At 49.5% G+C, this 21,010-nt stretch overlaps 1 protein-coding gene and 1 non-coding gene across 6 annotated transcripts; both read left to right on the top strand.

The window, feature by feature from the left end:
- Positions 1-6,570: 6,570 nt before the first annotated feature.
- Positions 6,571-6,643, top strand: TRNAG-UCC (transfer RNA glycine (anticodon UCC)). The gene has a single exon. It is a non-coding gene; the product is annotated as a tRNA-Gly (tRNA).
- A 1,568-nt stretch (positions 6,644-8,211) lies between these two features.
- On the top strand, positions 8,212-19,444 carry KLK13 (kallikrein related peptidase 13). Of its 5 annotated transcripts, none has more exons than XM_027977525.3 (6): positions 8,791-8,830; positions 9,400-9,486; positions 13,383-13,572; positions 13,888-14,156; positions 15,695-15,831; positions 17,349-19,444. In XM_027977525.3, the coding sequence occupies exons 2-6, from the start codon at positions 9,435-9,437 to the stop codon at positions 17,535-17,537; spliced, it is 837 nt and encodes a 278-aa protein (XP_027833326.1). In that variant the 5' UTR covers positions 8,791-8,830; positions 9,400-9,434; the 3' UTR covers positions 17,538-19,444. The 5 variants fall into 5 exon arrangements, with proteins under 5 accessions (XP_060254833.1, XP_027833326.1, XP_042087009.1 ...); XM_042231075.2 differs by having other exon boundaries at positions 8,791-9,036; XM_060398850.1 differs by lacking the exons at positions 8,791-8,830; positions 13,383-13,572; positions 13,888-14,156 and adding an exon at positions 8,212-8,229.
- The last annotated feature ends 1,566 nt before the right edge of the window (positions 19,445-21,010 follow it).

Here is a 21,010-nt window from a genome sequence, read left to right as displayed (position 1 = left end):
GCCAATACAAAATAAAAAGCTCAAAGAAAATTTTTTAACAATCTTAAATTCCATTCACCCATTCATTTAACGCACTCAACAGAGACATGCATAGAGGTCTGATCACGGCCAGCCAGGAGCCATGTCCCAAGGCGCATAGTATCCCCCAGGGGGTCCGCCCCCGTGCCATCCACCATACCTGGTGCGGTGGAAGAAAACTCCCCAGCCTTGCAGTGTGACCCCCTGAGCAGGACCACCCCTCTCCCAGCCTCATCTTGGGGTCCTGTGAGTAGGGCCTGCTGAGGCCCAGGACAAGCAGGGCAAAGCCCAGCCTTGTTTTCCTGGGAAAACACGGTGCAAATAAAGAGGTCCTCTTTTTCCTGATCAGATGTTAGGTGAGGAGAGTTGAGTTAATCACACCCTTGAGTTCAGGTCCTGAACTCATTTTATTTACTTATTTCTACTTATCACCCCCTGACTCCAAATACCCTCCTTTCCCACAGGCACCAGCCCAGTTGGCCTGCGATAACGTGCCTCCTTGGCACACATCGGTTGTCACAACGTGTTGCTTCTAATTTGCACAACATCCTTGTGTTATGAACCTCATCCTCTTTCTTATTTTCATTCAAGAACCGCTATTTACTGGGCACCTACTATGCGCTGGGCATGGTTCTAGGCACTGGAAATAGGCCCACGAACAAGCCAGACTAACGTAAACGCTTCTCATCACAGAGCTTACATCCTACCAGGAGGTGCCAGACAAGAAGCAGTAAACATCATTTAAAGGTAGAGAGTCGCTAGGAACAAAAAGGTCATTAAACCTGGGCTGGGTGGCAGGCCCTGTGTGCACGCCAGAGCCAGCTCACACCAGCCCATAAGAGCCTCTTGGCAAATCTTCAGGGATTTGGAGCGCCAGTTGCTCAACACAGCCATAACAGAAAATTAAATCACAGAAACTTGCAATTAAATAAGGTACACTTTTGAAAAGTCGGTACTCAAAATTCAATTCCTAATTATCCTTGCCGATATCTATGCTTCTAGGCTGTTTATGCCTGTCATGTTATGTCTGTAACGGTGAGCATCTGGACATGCGTGCATACCAAGTCACTTCAGTCGTGTCTGACTCTTTGCGACCCCATGGCCTGTAGCCTGCCAGGCTCCTCTGTCCATGGGATTTCCCAGGCAAGAATACTGGAGTGGGTGGCTGTGCCCTCCTCCAGGGGACCTTCCCGATCCAGGGGTCCAACCCACGTCTCTTCTGTCTCCTGATTTAGCAGGCAGGTTCTTTACCACTAGTGCCACCTGGGAAGCCCCAAGCACCTGGGCGGCCCTTCCCAATTCCATCTCCATCCTCTCGAGGGTCTGTGCTTGGACACTGCAGAACTCAGATACAGTAGAAGCCTGCGTGGCCACATGTGTCCAGCTGCTCGGCCGTGGGGGACAACCCAGGATCAGAGAGTGCTGAGGGGGCAGCCTGGGACCTGCCTGGCTACAACAGCTCATAAGACTGCTCAGGGAGAATAGAGTCAACGCTTTACAAAAACTGTAAAGGCAGCATAACCTTTAAGATTGTGAATCAGGACTTCCCTGGGGGTGCAGTGGATAAGAATCCGCCTGCTGATCCAAGGGACACAGGTCTGATCCCTGGTCTGGGAAGATTCCCCATGCTGGAGGGCGACCACACCCATGTACCCCAGTCACTGAAGTCCGAGTAACTAGAGCCTATGCTAGGCAACCAGAGAAGCCAGCGGAATGAGACGCAAGGGCACCAAAACGAAGAGGAGCCCCCACTAGGCTGCAACTAGGGAAAAGCCCTCTTAGCAACGGAGACCCAGCACAGCTAAAAGTAAATAAATATTGAAAAGAACCGAAGTCGGAGTCTTGGACTCCATCCCAGACCAACTGAACCAGAATCTGCATTATAACAAGATCCCCTGCCCGAGCCACCAGCGCCCCCTCCAACACCCCCGCCCCACCCTGCCCCACCCCTCAATCCAGGGGATTCAATGCTTATCAGTTTGAGAAGCAGCACTCAAGGTATACACCCACCACGTTTAATGACCCAGTTCCCCAGTGATGGACACCCAGGCTATAGAGTAATGGCCTCTGTGGGGCAGGCCCCTTAAATATCTACAGAAGGCTTCTCTGGAATACTCACAGAAGCAGGATCACTGGACCAAAAGTCTTCCTCTTCATCGATTTCACCAAGTACTGGCAAGCTTTTGCTCAGATAAGAAGGATTCATATCTCACCACACCCTCAGAAATGCCTGCAGCTCATTCACTCATCCAGCAAATATTCACCGAATCTTATTAGGTGCCAGTTACTGCTCTAGGAACAAAGCACACAATACTGTCGCCCTCAGGGAACTCACTTCGGGAAGAGGGGCAAACAAGGGACAGATAAATAAGTAGAACATGAAACATTGGGAGCTCCCTGGTGGTCCAATGGCTAGGACTCGGCACGTTCAATGCCAGGGCCCAGGTTCCATCCCTGGTTCTGGAAGTAAGATTCCACAAACCTCACAGAGTGGCCAAAAATATATATATATATGAAAAGTGAAAAGTGAAAGTGAAGTCGCTCAGTTGTGTCTGACTCTGTGAGCTCATGGACTGTAGCCTACCAGGCTCCTCCGTCCATGGGATTTTCCAGGCAAGAGTACTGGAGTGGGTTGCCATTTCCTTCTCCAGGAGATCTTCCCAACCCAGGAATTGAACCCAGGTCTCCTGCCTTGCAGGCAGACGCTTTAACCGTCTGAGCCATCAGGGAAGTACCTCCAGGGAAGTATATATATTACAGATGGGAGTAAGTGCTTTGGAGAAAAGTAAGGCAGAGGAGGCACAGTTAAGGTAGAGTTAGCTTCCCTGGTGGCTCAGAGAGTTAAGAATCTGCTCGCAGTGCGGGAGACATGGGTTCAATCCCTGAATCAAGAAGATCCTCTGGAGAAGGAAATGGCAACCCACTCCAGCATTCTTGCCTGGAGAATTCCACGGACAGAGGAGCCTGGCAGGCTACAGTCCATGGGATCATAACGACTGGCACACAACTGAGCCACTAACACTTTCATTTTCAAGGCAGAGCGAGGGGATAGAGAACGCAGAGAATATCGGAGGAACATTATAATTGTAAGTGGGTCATGCACTGAGTGGTTAATTCAGCAGGACTGGTGTTTACCTTACAAAGAAAAGTTTAGCCCTTGCCCATTCTCTGGAAGATTACCTGTAAGCCCTTGGAGTATTCTGCCTAATAACAGTGTCTTTCTTTACCCAAGGGCCTTGGGCCACGTCAGATAGTCTATCTTAATAAGGTGATTCGTGGTGGAGGTCTGGGGGCGGGCTGGACCTGCAGAGGAGCTGAAGACTAAAGCTGGCAGTGCAGGCAGATAGTCACGTGACCAACACCCAATAAAAGCAACAGAGAGACCAAGGCTCAGGGGGCCTCTCCTGGGGGGCCATACTCTGTACGTACTTTCAGAGTACTCTGAAAGTACTCTGTACTTTCACACATTGGTGCTGGGCAACGTAAGCACTGTCTGTCTATATGACTCCACGGGAGAAGGCAGTTGGAAGCAGAGGCCTGGTCAGCCCTGGACCTGGCCCCGTGCGCCATTCTGTCTCGCTGGAATAAACCAACATCCTGAGTAGAGGAGCTTTTCCGAGCTCTGTGAGTCCTCCTTAGTGATTCCTGGACCTCGTCTCAGGGATCTCCAGCTACAGCAATGAAGGAAGTCTTCATGGAAGACAGCAAGAAGGGAAGAAGTCAGGCAGACATCTGGTGGGGAAGAGGACTCCGGGAGTACTGAAGTTCTTTTCTGTTATTTATTATTTTGGGCTGCACTGGGTCTTCACTGCTGCACACGGGCTCTCTCTAGCTGTGACCAGCGGGCTTCTCATTGCAGTGGCTTCTCTTATTGCAGCAGAATGGACTCTAGAGCGTGCAGGCTTCAGTCATTGTGGTCCATGGGCTTAGTTGCTCCGCGGCATGTGGAATCATCCCGGACCAGGGATCGAACCCATGTCCCCCGCGTTGGCAGGCAGATACTCAACCACCGGATCACCAGGGAAGGCAGTAACTACTAAGGTTCTGAGATGGGATTGTGCATGGCATAGGAAGGGCGGGAAAAGAGGAAGGGGTAGGTGATATCGGAGGACTGCTGGGAGCAGAGGTTCCAGAGCCTTCTCGGCCACCACGAGGACACCTTCACTCTGAATGAGGCGGGAGGCACTGCAGGCGGTTGAGAAGAGGAGCGACCTGCCTTGACTTACATCTTTAAAGGGTCACGCTGGCGGCTGTGTGTGGTAAACAAAGTGTAGGCAGACAGGGGCGAAAGCGTGGAGACCAGATAAGAAAGTTGTGACAATTCGGGTGAGAGATAAGGGTGGCTGGGAGGGACTGGGGTGGTGAGGATGAGAAGTGTTGAGAAATGGTCTCGATTCCAGATCTGTTTTGAAGCGGGCAGGGTTTGGTAGCAAAACAGATGCATGGCGCGTGAGAGAAAAGAAATTCAAAGGCAAGACTGAGGTCGGGGCGGAGGGGTGGAACAGGCAAAGAGACTCTTTACTGAGAAGACCGGGACTCTAAAAGGAGCTCCTCTGGAATGAGAGAGGGGTGGAGGTCAGGAGCTTGGTTTTGAGGCTGAATTTGTTGAGTAGGCAGTCGGACGTGAAGTGGGGAATTTAAGAGTCAGATCTGGCTGGAGACATGAAATGTGGGAGTCGTCAACATGTCGATGGTATTTAAAGCCACGATGAGATCACCAAGGGAGTGAGAGTAGACAGAGGAAAAGAAGAGGGCCAGATGCTCGATCATGTAGAGGTTCACAGAAATAAATAGCACCAGGCCCGGAAGGAGAAGCAGTCAATGAGTTAAGAGAAGGGCCAGGAGAGGGTAGTGTCTCAGAAGTCGAGGAAAGACTTCAAAGGAGCAGGAAGTGATCCGCTCATTAAATGCATCAAGTAAGCTGAACCCCAAAGAGCCAGCCACTGGCTTCAGTAACACAGACATCACTGGTGCCCATCAAAGGGGCACAGTTGGTAAAGTTTAGCAGGGGAGGAAGCCTGCAGGGAGTGGGCTCAAGAGAACAGGAGAAGAGAAATGCCAGACAAGACGTGTAGCCAATGTTTTGGAGACTTGCAGTCAAGGGGAGCCAAAACTGGGAGGACAGCATGAAGGCTGAGAGAAGGCTTTTGAAAAAAAAAAAAAAATTCTTTTCCATGGAACATGGGAGAAATTGTAGTGTGTTCGTATGATAATGGGGAAGGAAAAAAACTGATGATGCCAGCGAGGGAGCAGAGAACTGCCGGCTGGAACAGTGTCCTCAACGAGGTGAGAGGGGATGGGGTACCTGGCGCAGGTGGAGGGGTCTATCTTAGAAGGGGGTGAAGATTGCTCATCTGTAGAAATGGGAGAGGAAGCAGAGGATGGGGGCACAGAAGCAGGTAGATGGCAAGACTGACACTTCTAGTTTTTGCTGTTTCGATGGATGAAAAGTGTTATTTTGTTGCTAGGGAGAAAGATGGTGACCTGGGCCAACATCCTTAATAACACGGATCCAGCTCTAAAGAAAGAATTCACGGGCCTGAATTTCCTGGGCATCTCTCTCTCCAAAAGCCCGAGTCTGGTTTCTCCACAGGCACATCTTTCTCCCTCTTAAATGTCTTGCCTTTTTTTTTTTTTTTGGTCTCTCCTTGCATTTCCTCTGCCTGCCCTCTCCCATCCACTTTGTTTTTCTACCTCTGTGTATTCTCCATGTCTTTCTCTGTCTCCCCTTCCCTTAGCGTTTGCACCACCGGGGCCTCTGCTCCAGGCCTGGGTGTGGGGCCAACTTTCTCACCCCAGCCAGCACTTCCAACCAGAACTTCCAGTTCCTGCTTGACAAAGAATCTCATTTTGAAGCCAAGCTAGGGTGGGGCACCCCCCACCCCCCATCCCGGGAACCTTGGGCTGCCTCCATCTCCAGGTTTACTTATATAACAAGTCACGTTTGTGGCCTTTGGTTCATATCAAACTCTGGTCTAAGCATCTTCAAACATTATTAACTCATTTACTCCTTCTCTATGAGGCAGGTGCTACTGAGAGCACCGTTTTACAAATGGGACCCTGAGTCACAGAATGGCCGAGTCACTTGAACCCAACTCTGAACCACTAGGAACACTGTCTCTTCTTCTAGATCTTTCCCTTTCTTTCTCTGATCCATGAGACCCTCCTGGATTCAGTCTAATTGGTAAGTGCCTGTCAGCAGCTCACTGCCCTCCATGGGCTCAGATTCATCCAGTGAGGGGGTGGAATACTCCTAGTCCTTAGTGGGGTCCATGACCTCACTTCAGCAAGAGTCAGCCAGTCATAAGCCGTAATGTCAGTGTTGACCTGGTACTCACCCCCTCAGCAAATACCAAAACCAGCCACCCCCACTCCAAGTTCCAGCTCTTCCCAAGTGAGAGAGCTTTTTTCTGGAAATGTGAACCCAGGCCACCAGAGGGCACAGGTACCCCGACTTCCCAGGCAAGCCTGTCACCTCACTTAACCCCACATCTTCCCTCCTGGCACTCACCCTGAACCCAAACTGATTGGAAAAGAGTGAACTCGGGGACTTCCCTGGTGGTCCAGTGGTTAAGACTCTGTGCTTCCAATGCAGGGGATGCAGGTTTGATCCCTGGTCAGGGAACTTAAGATCCCAGTGCAACCAAAAAAGAGGGGGGTACTGAACTCAGTCTCTACTCTGGGCCCAGTCCAGGGAGGTGGGCTAATTCCAAGGTGGGGAAAGACAGGGACCTCTCTGTCACCTTGAGAGGCATTCACAGCTATGACCCAGCCCACTCCCACCAAAACCTGATCCCAACACAGACACGTCTAGTGCTCATTATCAGTGTCAACGCACAATATCAGCTCAACCGTATTTCAACACTTCCATATCCAAACACTCAGTCTTGGCCTCTTCTCCAGCCCCAACCCAACTGGACTCCATCAACAACATTATTCCCAGACCCATCCCATCTACAACTCAATCCTATCCCCCAAACCAACTCCAACCCCACCTTCACCCCACATCCATTCTCTTCCCCAAACTTGCAGGCTAGCATCAGATCCCCCCCACCCCCAATTACACCCCCTACCATCCTAAACCTGACAGCAAACTTTTCGTCCTAGTGTAGGGAAAATTTGTGAAATGCCTTAACATGGACCCAATGATACCATCAATGGAACACTAGACGAGTTATGATTGGGTGGGGTCCCAACTTCTTTTACTGTCTGAGCTACTTTACCACCCTGTGAGTGATAAACAGTTGATAGCAGGGCAAATAATTCTCGTCCATAACCAAGTGGATGACTTTTGTCAGGTGGAAGTACAACGCACCCCCCCCCCCCCATATAGAATAGGGCTTCCTAGGTGGTGCAGTGGTAAAGAATCTGCCTGCCAATGCAGGAGACGCGGGTTCCATCCCTGGGCCGTGAAGATCCCCTGGAGAGGGGAATGGCAACCCACTCCAGTGTTCTTGCCTGGGAACGCCCGTGGACAGAGGAACTTGGTGGGCTACGGTCCATAGGGTGGCAGAAAGTTGGACACGACTTAGCGATTCAACAACAACACAGAATAAGCCACTTTTGCATCTCTTTGTTAGTTCACTTCAGCACTTCTTGTTGCCCAGATGTGTGTGGTTCTTTGTAACACCTTACTAGCTCCATCACTCATTAATGAATCCAAATAACATCTTTGACATATGTTCATTTTATAGACGCAGGGGTGTCATGATTAGAGCCTCTGTTTTTGTTTTAAAAATCTTTTACCACTAGATTTGACCCTTATATACAAACCTTTAAGCTCTCAATATGGCTCACACCAGTTTTGAGATGAAGGCTTACTCCATCCATCTCAGTTCCTCATCCCCATGACACCACCACTGTCTCTCCAGACTGCATCTGATCCCCATCTCTGGCTTTCTTTCAAATTCTGACCCCACTAATCTGTCCTCTCTAATCCCTAATCCTGCCTCCTCCACCCCCTGGGATTAGCTCATGGGATCCACCCAGGCCCAGTTCCAGGAGACGCCTTCTCATTCCTCAAACACCTAAAACCTCGTCTCTTCCTCCTTCCTCTTCCCTCTCATCCAGCCCCCAGACGCCCCAGAGCTCTCTGATTCCTGCTTCTCCCTCCTCACCTACGCCCCCGTGGACTGCCTCATCCCTGCTCCTAAAAGGCCATGTTTATCCAAAATGTTGCTTTTGGGGATGGGTCTGAGGGATGGGCTGATGGTAAGTGCGGAGAATGGTTAAAATTAGGTAGGGAGGTGGGAAGAGGATGGAAAATGGCCGGGAACTGATGTATATTAAGAATATGGGTAGGGTTGGGTGGGAGGGACCTCCCTGGTGGTCCAGTGGCACAGAGGAACCTGGAAGGTTACACACAGTCCATGGGGTCACAAAGAGTGAGACACGACTGAACGGCAACAAGGTTGGAGGGGAGATAAGAAAGTGGGATGGAAAATTGGGTTGATGTTGGAGAAGACCCCCCACCCCCACCCCAGGAGATTTAAGGTGGATCTGGGGAAGGAACCAGGCTCTTCCCTTCTCTCCCAGATGGGTCCTGCTGCCTGAAAGTTCACAGTGGGTTCAACTTGGGTGGAACCAGATCTGGGTCCTAGCTTGTCCTGGAAGCTCCGCCTCACTGAGAAGGGCCAAGCCCAGGCTGGGGGTGTCCGGGGACAGCCTGCTGAGCCATTGGGGGTGGAGAAGGGAAGGCCAGCAACAGGGAAACGCTGAAGGCGCTGGGGGAGGGAGTTCAGGGGTTAAAAGCCATGGGTTGAGGCTGAAATTGGAGGCAGCTGGCAGCAGAAGTCACGCGGGCCCGACCCAGGTAGGGTCCGCCTATGGCAGGGGCAGGAGCACTGGGAGGGAGGAGGGTCGGAGAGAGCCGGAGACAGCTGAGTCAGGGAGATGGAGGCAGAGGCCAGAGGCAGGGTTCCAGACAGAAATCTGCAGAGGTTTGAGAGGTGAAGCAGAGGAAAGATAAGATGCTCAGTTTTACACCAGACATCCGAGAGGGGAAAGGCGCCTGCAAAGGTCAGAGAGGGGCAGGAGAGTGCACCAAGGATCCAGCCGGCTGGAGGGCTGGGGTAGGGGGACTGGCCACCCAAGGTGAAGCGCAGGCCAGAGAGCTGCAGCCCCAGGGAGGGATGTGTAAGCTGCCCCTCCCATTGCGTTACCGGGACCCCCACCCCACCCCCACCCCCACACACACACCAAGAATGGAACTGGGAGATGGCGGTTCGGTGCAGCTTCCAGGGTCAAGGTTTTCAGAGAAAAGGAGAGGACACTCAAGACTGGGAAACCCGCAGAGCAGAGAGAGCAGGGAGTATCCAGAGGGTAGGGAGTATCCAGAGATGGAGGGTTCTGGCCCTCTCTTACTCCCTTTCAACTTCGCAGGCTCCGCCCGCCCTGCCCCCCACCACAAAGTCACCATGTGGCCCCTGGCCGCCGCGATCTCTTTCCTGACGGTGGCCTGGTCAGGAGGTAAGAATGCAATGCGCGGGGGCGGAGGCGGGGTGGCCGCTGCAAACAATGGTAGGAGGCGGGAGCGGCAGGGAGCCGCAAGCTCCGCCCCCAGCCCGCTGGCGGGGGCGGGGCGAGTCCTTGCTTCCTGCGTGTCCCTGTGTGACCTGGTGACCCAGCTGGGGTCAGTCCATGCTCCCCACCTACCCCAGACCTCTCCCTGGGGTATCCAGGTTCAGCTGGGCTTGCCCTATTGTTAAGCCTTGGAGACCTTCCACACCAGCCCTCTCACTGGCTGTCCTACTCTGTACCGGAAAGTCCATCCCCAAGACCTTCCCAAGTTCAAGAGTTAGAAGACATAGACAGGGGTTCAAATCCCGACACTGCCACACTGAGCAAGTAACTTAGCTTCTTTCTTTCATCTGTAACATGGAAACATGACCACAAAGGGTGGTTGTAAATATTGAAAGATAGAAGGGACTGGGAAGTTAGTCGTCATTACTAACTCATTACTAGCTTTATTGGCTTCCCCGTGGCCCTAGTGGTAAAGAATTCATTCACCTGCCGATGCAGGAGACACAAGGGTTCCATCCCTGGGTGGGGAAGATCCCCTGGAGGAGGGCATGGCAGCCCACCCCAGTATTCTTGCCTGGAGAATCCCCATGGACAGGGCACCCTGGGGGGCTACAGTCCTTGGGGTCACAGTGGGATGACTGAGTGAGCATGTGTATGAGCGTACATACACACACACACACACACACGCACACTGCTTTATTGGTAGTATTCTGTCTCTAGTCTCAGGCCCTTCCAGAACCTAGACTGTTCTTTAGTCCTTGATAATCATTACAGTGTTAGTTGCTCAGTCGTGTCTGACTCTTTGCAACCTCACGGACTGTAACCTGCCAGGCTCCTCTGTCCATGGGATTTCTCCAGGCAAGAATACTGCAGTGGGTTAACATTCCCTTCTCCAAGGGATCTTCCTGATCCAGGCATCTAACCCATGTCTCCTGCATCTTCTAACTGGCAGGCAGATTCTTTCCTATCTGAGCCACCAGGAAGGAGACCCCAAACCTGATTCCATGCAGAGCTGGTCCCCAGATATTCCTCTCCTCCCATTTAAGTCCCCTTTCCCTGCCTTGGCAGGCAAGTTGTCTGGAAACCCCATTCATCCATTCATTCAACAGACAGCTGAGCACCAGGCACTGTGCTGGGTGCTGTACGCGTAGACAGAGTTCCTGTGTTCAGCGCCCAGAACCTAGCAGAGATGGATGCTGACATCATTCAGACAATTCCCCTAATAGTTAGTTAAAACTGTGATGCGAGGTGATGGTTTCAAGGAGCCAACCTGGAAGCCCAGAGATGTAATGGCAGTTCCTGGCCCAGAACCGGGGCCCCCAAAGGACTTGATGCCTGAGCTGGGACCTGAAGGAGGGGAGGTCCTCAGGCACCCATCACCACTCTTGGGCTGAAGGCAGGGTAGCTTCTCTCTTGTGGTGACACTCCTAGGACTCCCGTATCCCCTCCTGGGTGCCATGCCCCGGAGCTAGGAGCTCCACAGGCAAGGCTGATGGAGCCCTTAACAGCCTGGGGAGGTAGGTGCATGGTAATTACTCCAGTGTCATAGCTGAAAAACTCAAAGCTCTCAGACAGCAGGGTCCTGCCCCAAAGTAACCAGCAGTGCCTGAGTCAGGACCTTAATCCATGTGGCCCACCCTGTCCTCCACACCCTGGACTTTATGCTCTGGCAAACCATCTCTAGAGTAGAAAATGGCAACCCCTGCCAGGATTCCTGCCTAGAGAATCCCATGCTGGAGGAGCCTGCCGAACTACAATCTGCGGGGTCACGAAAGAGTTGGACACGACTGAAGGGACTTCACACAAACCATCTTTATTATTTTCAACCTAATGGTCTTCATCAGTTCAGTTCAGTTCAGTTCAGTCGCTCAGTCATGTCCGACTCTTTGCGACCCCATGAATAGCAGCACGCCAGGCCTCCCTGTCTATAACCAACTTCCGGAGTTCACTCAGACTCACGTCCATCGAGTCAGTGATGCCATCCAGCCATCTCATCCTCGGTCGTCCCCTTCTCCTCCTGCCCCCAATCCCTCCCAGCATCAGAGTCTTTTCCAATGAGTCAACTGTTCGTGTGAGGTGGCCAAAGTACTGGAGCTTCAGCTTTAGCATCATTCCTTCCAAAGAAATCCCAGGGTTGATCTCCTTCAGAATGGACTGGTTAGAGGCAACTTTTTTTTTTTTTTTTTTTTTTTTACTTAGAGCATATTTGAAGTTAATATCACTATTCTAAGTGGAAAATAGCATCTTTTGCTATAAATAAAGGTAAAGGAAAAGGAAGACAGGAGACGTTTGGATGGCATCACCAACTCAGTTAACATGAATCTGAGCAAACTCCAGGAGATAGTGAAAGACAGGGAAGCTTGGTGTGCTGCAGTCCATGGGGTCGCAAAGAGTCAGACGGGACATAGCGACTGAAGAACAACAATGGAAAAGAAAACCAGTTCCGCACAATGAACAAAAGCAGTATTTATTGAATTGGACCAATATTGTTTTCAATTATAATGTTTATTGAATTGTCTGTTGATGATAGGCAATTTCCCTTTCTGACCTCCATCAATAATAGGCAGTTTCCCTTTCTGACCTCCCCCATAATAGGAAAGGCAGCTGGTTCTACTTAATTTAGGGGGTTGCCAGCCAAAGGCAACCTTCTGCTTCCTCCTGGTTTGAAAAGGTGACCTCAGCAAGACAAGAGAGATGTTAAAAGGATATGAGCACCATCATGAAAACTTTCTCCTGTCAAAATCAGGTTTGAAAGAGAAGTGATGATGACTCAGTTTCTGAGTGTGCAATTAATAGCACTCCCTGCTTCCTGAGTGCTTGCTCCACACCAGGTCCTGTGTGTGTCTTGAACGTAGGATCTTATGGAACCTACGACTGTCCGATGAGAGACGAACTATAACTTTCCCTCCTTTACAGCAGAGAAAACTGAGACTTGTACCCAGCCAGGAAGTGGCACATTCAGGATTAGACGTCCTTTTTTTTTATTTTTTTTCAATTTCTTTGCTTATTTTATTTGTCTTGACTGCACTGGGTCTTGGTTGGTGCACTGGGCTTTCCCCAGTTGTGGCAAGCAGGGGCTATGTTTCCTTGTGGTGCTCAGCTTTCTCAATGTGGTGGCATCTCGTTGCAGGGACTCTAGAGCATGCAGGCTTCAGTGGCTGCAGTCCACAGGCTTAGTTACCCCTCAGCATGAGGGATCTTCTGGGACCAGGGATCAAACCTGTGTCCCCTACGTTGACAGGTGGATTCTTAACCACTGGACCACCAGGGAAGCCCCAGGATTAGACCTTCTTTGTCTCTCTGTGGACTGCTGTGCCTCCAACCTGGGTCTCCTGTATTGCAGGCAGATTCTTTACCATCTGAACCACCAGGAAAGTTCCCTTCACAGAGGTTATGAATGGTATTTAAGGTCATGAAGGCACTCCGTAAATGTGTTTAGAAAGCATGGAGGAATGGATGGATGGGTACTGCCTAGGTAGATAGGTAGGGTAGGCTCACCTCTACTCCTGGAAATCAATCCCTATGGTGGACCAAGAGAGAAAATTCAGGTGGGAAGAAATCAGGCTTCTGCTTACGTATCAGAAGCTTCCTCATTCCCCACACACTTCTTTTAACCTCCAGTGGAGGGTTTGGTGCTTCTAGAACGAAGAGACATCAACCTCTTCACCCTGGCTCATCTCCACTGTGTAGAAAATGGCAACACCCAGAGACCGACACATGAATCATCAATTCCTGGCCACCCAGAGCAAAATTTTGACTCGCTCCCCAAGCCCAAGAACCATAACGCCTGGCCTCCTTTCCCTGTGAACCCCAATTCTCTAACACGTTCTCTCCTCTACCAGGCATCTCTCGGGAGTATCCCAAGATTCTCAATGGCACCAATGGGACCAACGGGTTCCTCCCTGGTGGCTACACCTGTACCCCCCACTCTCAGCCCTGGCAGGCAGCCCTACAGGTGCACGGGCGGCTGCTCTGCGGGGGGGTCCTGGTGCACCCCAGATGGGTCCTCACTGCAGCGCACTGCCTAAAGGAGTATGTGGGGCCTGGGGGAGTGAGGGGTGGGGATGAGACTGTAACTGGTGTGGTGCGTGGGCGGAGCTGAATTGGAGGATGAGGTTGGAGTTGGGCTGTGTGATGGGCATGGGGTGAGTGCGAGGTTTGGTGGAGACGTGGAGGTGTGGGTATGGAAAGGGAGTCCCAGCAGAGGATTTGGAGGGAACTGGAGTCAAGGATGTGGGAGCAGACGCCTTTGGAAATAAGGAAGTGGGGTGGGCAAGGCTGAGACTGGGGATGGGAATGGAGGCAAGCTCCTGGACCCCTCTGACCACCTGCTTCTTGCACTCACAGAGGGTACAGAGTGTACCTGGGCAAGCATGTCCTGGCGCATGTGGAGGCTGGGGAGCAGGTGCGCGAGGTGGCTCGAGCTATCCCCCACCCTCAGTACCAGAGCAGTCCCACCCACCTGAACCATGACCACGACATCATGCTTCTGGAACTGAAGTCCTCCGTGCAGCTCACCAGGCACATCCAGACCCTGCCCCTCTCCCGCCAGCACTGCCTGCCCCCCGGCACCTGCTGCCGGGTGTCTGGCTGGGGCACCACCACCAGCCCCCAGGGTACGCACCCGCATGGGTGGCCGGCGGCCGCACGGAGCTGCCGGGGAGACTGGGGCAGATACGGGAGGGCAGGTCGGAGCAGGAGTCTTCATAGATAAAACTAGATTTATTAGACATGGGATAAGTCATGAATCACATAGTGATATATAAAGGTGTATCTATCCTTCATGTAAATTTTAAAGTGTCAATATATAAAAATATAAATATGAAGTTATATAATGTTACATATAATGTATAGTTTTGTATATCCTTTATAGAATATATAAATAGCATATATGAATATATATAAACACAAATGTATATTTATAAAGAATATGCAAATGGGTGAATATATATCAAGTTATATTTATATTCTATATTTATAAAGAATATATAAATATAATTGTATATATAAGGTTATATTTATAGTCTATGTAAAGAATACTTAAATGTAAAGTTTTATTTATAAAGAATGTATAAATATAAATGTATAAGTATATATCGTTATATTTATAGTCCATGTTGAGAAAGAATATGCAAATCTAAATGTATAAATATATATAGCTATATATAATGTCATATCATGTAAATGATTAGTTATATTTCCTTTTATAAATATGCATAAATTTACCAATACAGAGCTATAATTACATATGTTATATACCATATATAAAGTTATGTTTCCTTTATATAAATATATATAAACTTCTATGTAAAATATATAATATATAGTATGTGTACATATTTATTTGGATCATATTTATATGGATTGACATAGTAAAACATCTGTATATAAATATGTAAATTATAGAAATTAGATTTATTTCCTAAGCTATAAATGATATGTTTATTTAAATACATTGTATTCAAATAATATATATTATATATAAGTGTGTATTTAAATATATATGTATCATTTATAATTTAGAAACTAAATTTAATATATTGGTTATTAAGTATAATAAAATATAAATAAATACATCTTTTGGATATAAGTATATATATATATATGACTGTAAGTTGAGCTCTATAGCAGCAAGAGCCTTTTGCACCTCCTTAGCCTTCCCCGCTCTCCCCTCATCTCATCCCCATGTCTCTCTTCCCAGCGTGCCCCACCCTTCTTCCCACCACTCTTTCCTGCTCTCCGGCGTCTCCTTCCGTCTCTCCTCTTCCCTGTGTTTTCCCCATCTCCGGCTCTCTCTCATCACCGCTGCCTCTCTGTCTCTCCCCACCACCTTCTCTCCATCTTTCTGCATCACTTGCTCCACCTCTGTCCTCACCTACCTCCCCTCTCATATCTCTTGCTGAGATGTATTTATTTACCCCTGTACCATTCCTCTCCATCATTCTCTCTACTTCTCATCCTTTCTTCCAGCTCTCCCCCACCTTCTCTCCACATTTCTGTCTTCCACCACTTTACCCAAATACATATCCCATCTCTCCTCCCAGTTTTGTCTTCCCATCATTATTTTCTACAGACTTCCTGCCCATCCAACTTCCACCCCATTAAGCTGTTGAGAATAGACATCCTTAGACCTTCCTCTCTCTCTCCTCCTCAGTGACTTACCCCCAAACCCTCCAATGTGCCAACATCGAGCTTCGCTCAGATGAAGAGTGTCATCGAGTCTACCCGGGGAAGATCACACCCAACATGCTCTGTGCCGGCACAAAAGAGGGTGGCAATGACTCCTGTGAGGTGAGGCCAAGGGGGTGGTGGGTTGCCACAAGCCAGGAGGTGGGGACTGATGCTTGGGGGGAAGGATTTGCTTCCAGCCTTGGGCAAACCAGTCTTTTGCAAGGTGAGATGTCTCTTAGCATAGAGGGTCAGGATAAAAAGAGGGTACCCACAGCTGGCAAACAGAATTCATCTTCAGCCTGGGCTTTGACTGGCAGTGGCTACCCAGATCCTTGTGTTGAGATATATAAATGTTGGATCTCCTTTGGTTGTGAGTGACAGAAACCCAACACAAACTAGCTTAAGCAAAACCTTGGCTTTTGTGACTGAAAAGTCCAGGATGTTTTATTTCAGGCATGGGTGGATCCAGGTGCCCACATGATGTTTAAGAATCTGTCTCTCTCTAACTCTCAGCTCTTCTGTTTTGGTTTCATTCTCAGCTAAACTTTCCCCATGCCATATAGCATATTGGCCCCAGCAGCTTTGGTCTTAAATCTTACCCTCTAAGGAACCATCTTTGAAAGAGAGAGTGTCTCCTTTCCAACTGTGTACATAATCTCTGAGCATGATTCTCTTACTAGGCTGACTTAGCACATCTGACCCTTGAACAACAGGGGTTGGGACTGCATGGGTTCACTTATACATGAAGTTTATTTCAATAGTAAGTCCTACAGTAAATACACAATTCAAGGCTGATTGAATCTGCAGATGCAGAACCTCAGACGCTGAGGAACAGCATATATAGAGAGGGCTAATTACAAGTTATAGGGGGAGTTTTACTGTGCAGAGAGTCCGTGCCCTTAACCCTTGTGCCATTCGAGGGTCGGCTGTATTGTGTCCTGAGGCACCACTCTAGCCAGAGCTGTGGGGTTCTCTGATGGACCAAGTCTAAGTCGTGTGACTAGCCTTGGGGGCAGACAGAGGCATGGACAAGTTGTATGGATTGAAAGTGGGAGAGAAGGCAGTCTCCAGATGAAAAAATCAGGAGGCTGTCATCAAAATAAGGGGAAATGGGTATCACACAGGCAAAACTAAATTTAAAAAAAACCTATTCCCAAGAGAGAGGGTCTTCTTAAGATTGAGTTTTGGTTTCATGGGAAAGGGTATGAGAATGAAGTAGTAATATGAGCCTTATCAGTTAGTAACGTCTGCCCTGGGCCCAGAGGGAGAAGTGGTCCTTCAGGTGTATTGCATACCCTACCAGGAGCACGGCTGGGTTAACTCAATAGTAAGACGATACCAAGGAGCCATAAAGCCGACGCAGGGTTGGGGGGTGGGGAGCGGTAGCAGGTGAGATGTGGGGCCAGAGAACCAAGAACAGTGGTGTGAGGTACGCCATCACCATTTTAACGGACTGAAGACCAGAAAAACAGGGAGAGACACAGAAATGTCTGTCTGTCTGTCTCTCTGTGTCTGTCAGCTTCTCTGTTTCCCTCTCTCACCCTCTCTCTGTATTCCCGTCTCTCTCTGTCTCTGCCTCTATGTGCGTCTCTGCCTTTGTTTAGGACACCCCGCCTCTCTCTCTTTCTCCCACTTAGGGTGACTCCGGGGGTCCCCTGGTCTGTAACGGAAAACTTCACGGCATCATCTCCTGGGGAGACTTCCCATGTGGGCAGCCCAACCGGCCTGGTGTCTACACCCGAGTTTCTCAGTATGTTCCGTGGATCCAAGAAACAATCCGAAAGGGGAAAACTTGGCAACAAGAATGGGCAAAAGGCCCACAATGAAAGTCGGGTTGGCGTCCCTGCCCCCTTACTCGGTTTGCCCAGCCCTTCTCTGTCCCTCCCAAAGTGTTCCACTTGCACTACCAACCTATATTCTCCAAACTTCCGATCCCAGCTGACATTGCATGTTTCAAAAGCATTCAGTCATTGTCAGCATCATGCTCTCCCAGACGCTGCATCACTGAAACATCCCAGTCCCCTGAACGTCCCAACGAAGACAACATTCCAGATGTCCCAACTGTTTCAACATAAAACCTAGATCACCATCTGAATGTGCAATCTGTGGAACACTTGGATGCCTCCGTCTGCCCATCTCAACGATATTCTATCTTCTGTGAATGGAACTTCCTTGACAACATCCTATACCCCTTCAAGTATTAATTCACTGCCAATATTCTAGATCCTTCTATGTTTTGTACTCAAGAAGGTTCTAGACTCCCAAGACATTTCTTCCTGAAAATATTCTTTCGTCTGCAGCATCTTCTGCCCTGACAACATTATGTGCACCTCTGATTCATCACAGCTAACGTTGGAGCCGCATGATGGTTCGTTCATTCAAACGAACCTGGGGAAATTCCTGGAGACAGTTCTGGGTCTCCCCAGTTGTCCCATTCCTACCTACAGTCCGTGTTCTGCCAATATTCCCTGTCTCTGAACCCCATGTGCATTCAGTATCAACAGTGCTCTAAATTCTAGGGTGCTGGTGTTGACTGTTCCAAGAGGCCTCCGTGGCTCCTTTGCTGATGTTGCTGTTCAGTTGCTAAGTCTGTCTGACTCTTTGTGACCCCATGGACCGCAGCACAATAGATTCCTCTGTCCTTCACTATCTCCCTGAATTTGCTCAGATTCATGTCCGTTGAGTCAGGGATACCATCCAACCATCTCATCTCCTGCCCGCCCCCTTCTCCTCTTGCCTTCAATCTTTCCCAACATCAGGGTCTTTTCCAACGAGCTGGGCTCTTCACATCAGGTGGCCAGAGTACTGGAGCTTCAGCTTCGGCATCAGTCCTTCCAGTGGATATTCGGGGTTGATTTCCTTGAGGATCAACTCAGGTTTGGTCTCCTAGCAGCTGTTGTCCACCAAATCTTCGGTTCTTTTACCCACAATCTTTGTTCAGTACCCTGGGCTGTTACATCTTTGTCTGTGACCCTCAAGGGCGTGGTTCAATGCCCAAGTGGAAAGTATAACAAAGGCAAAGACCATGAGGCAGGAGCCCGCCTGATGTGCTGGAGAAGAGGGTGCCGAGGTTGGTGTGCAACGACTACCATGGGCCAGGTGACAGCCGATGGTGCTTGGACCAGGGTGACATCCTCGGAGGAGTTCAGGGGTCAGATTTTAGATCTGTTTGAGGGGATTGTTACACAGCGTCTGTTGACTTCAGCCAGAGAATGTGAGAAAAAGAGGAGGGTCGAGGGGGCAGGAGGGATAAATTAGGCGCTTGGGATCGATGTAAACACACTACTATATATAGAGGAGATGATCAACAAGGACCTACTGTATAGCACAGGGAAGCCTGCTCAGTACTCTGTAATAACCTATATGGGAAAAGAATCTGAAAAAGAATGGATATCTGCATATGTTTAACTGAATCACTTTGCTGTACACCAGAAACTATCTCAACATTGTAAATCAACTATACTCCAATATAAAATAAAATATTTTTTTAATGTTCAACATTAAAAAAAAAAAAAAAAAAGAGGAGGGTCGAAGATGACTCCAAGACTCTGGCCTGAGCAACCGGAAGGATGGAGCTGCCATTTACTGAAATAGGAGGAAGCTGAAGGAACAGTTTTGCAGGGAAAGGCCAGGAGTTTTGGTTTCAAACTGTGTATCAGATAACCAAGCAGCCGTAAACTCTGCCCTCAGCGGTTTCACAGGAAATAAACAACACAAACTAAATAACTGCAAATCGTGATTGTTGTTATTCAGTCGCTCAGTAGTGTCCGACTCTTTGCGACCCCATGGATTGTAGCCAGAGGCTCCTCTGTCCCTGGAATTTCCCAGGCAAGAATACTGGAGTGGGTTGCCATTTCCTTTTGCAGGACATCTTCTGACCCGGGGATGGAACCCATGTCTCCTGCATCTTCACATTTGGCAGGCAGATTCTTTACCGCTGAGCCACAGCGGGGGGCGGGGGCGGGGGTGGGGGTGGGGTGGGAAGCCTGCATTAGCAATAATAAAAATAAATAAAAATAACAATAATAAAAAGCGATCACAAAGGATACGGAGTGACGGAAATACTGGCGAAAGATATACAATAATAAAGGTCACGACAGAAGGAAATGAGGGCAAAAGGAAAGAAGGAAAGCAAAAGCAGAGGCTTGTACAGATCATTAACAATAATGTGCCACCAACGAGTTCACTTCTCCCCATCTGAGGATGAAGAACCGTCTCAGTGTGTTAATAAAGTTAAAGAGAACATCACCTGCTTCAGAGGACTCTTGCGAGGATTGATTTCATACGTGAAAGCACTCAGAAGAACACCTGGTACTGAGTGAATGCTCCCTAAGTGGCAGCTGTCACGAGTATTATTGTTATTATTGATGTCATTGTTATGGTGCCGTGTCTCCAAGGCTCCAGCCCCGAGCAGGTCGCCTTGGGTGGCAGCTGCAGATCTGAGAACGGGAGGCGGCGGCCCAATCCTTCCTGCGGAACAGAAAATAATGACATACCTGAACAGGAGGCTCCGATTGCCAACAGGACTTTAATTCGAGAAGGCTAGCCAGGTGGCAGGCTGTTCAGACCGCCTGCCTCCCTGGCATCTCCCAGGGACTCTGTAATCACTTGCCCGCTCCTTCCTGTTCTGCCCCAGGGGGATTTTTAATAACAATGAGATCCTGTGCAAGAAGGAATTTGGAGGCCTGTGGAGGGAGAGAGGAGGTGAAAAGATGGGTGGTGGGGAAGGGGGAGACCAAAGCAAAAAGAGAACACACTTCCTGTCATCAGTCCAGCAGATAATACCCTCTCAGATCTTTCTCTTGAGGCCTCAGTTGGGGAAATATCAGTTCCCCCATTTTACAGCCATGTGGACCTATAGACAATCCAGCAGTGAGTCGAATCCCTCCAGGCTGATGGAGACACCTTCCTGTATTTCTCCTCTGAGAACATCCCCAGGGACATTCCTTACCACCCACCACTCACCTCTGCGCCACCCCCGCCCCCCTGCAAGTCTGGAAGGACGCCGGTCCAGACCAAGCTGAGCCACTGCCCCACTTGTGAGGCCCTGTTTGGTTTCACTTTTTGCTAAATTAATTAATTGTTTGGCTGTACTTGGTCTTCATTGCTGCTCGGGCTTGTCTCTAGCTTTGCTGAGTGGAGGGGACTACTCTCTGGCTGTGGTGAACGGGCTTCTCCCTGCGGCGGCTTCTCTTGTTGCGGGCCACGGGCGCAAGGATGCGCAGGCTTCAGTAGGTATGTGCTCGGGCTTAGTTGCCCCATCACATGTGGGATCTTCCCAGACCAGGGATTGAACTCG

This window comes from Ovis aries, chromosome 14, assembly GCF_016772045.2.
Source record: "Ovis aries strain OAR_USU_Benz2616 breed Rambouillet chromosome 14, ARS-UI_Ramb_v3.0, whole genome shotgun sequence".
Classification (NCBI taxonomy): domain Eukaryota; kingdom Metazoa; phylum Chordata; class Mammalia; order Artiodactyla; family Bovidae; genus Ovis; species Ovis aries.
Note: the sequence above shows the minus strand (reverse complement) of the source record. Positions and strands in the feature narration are given on the sequence as shown.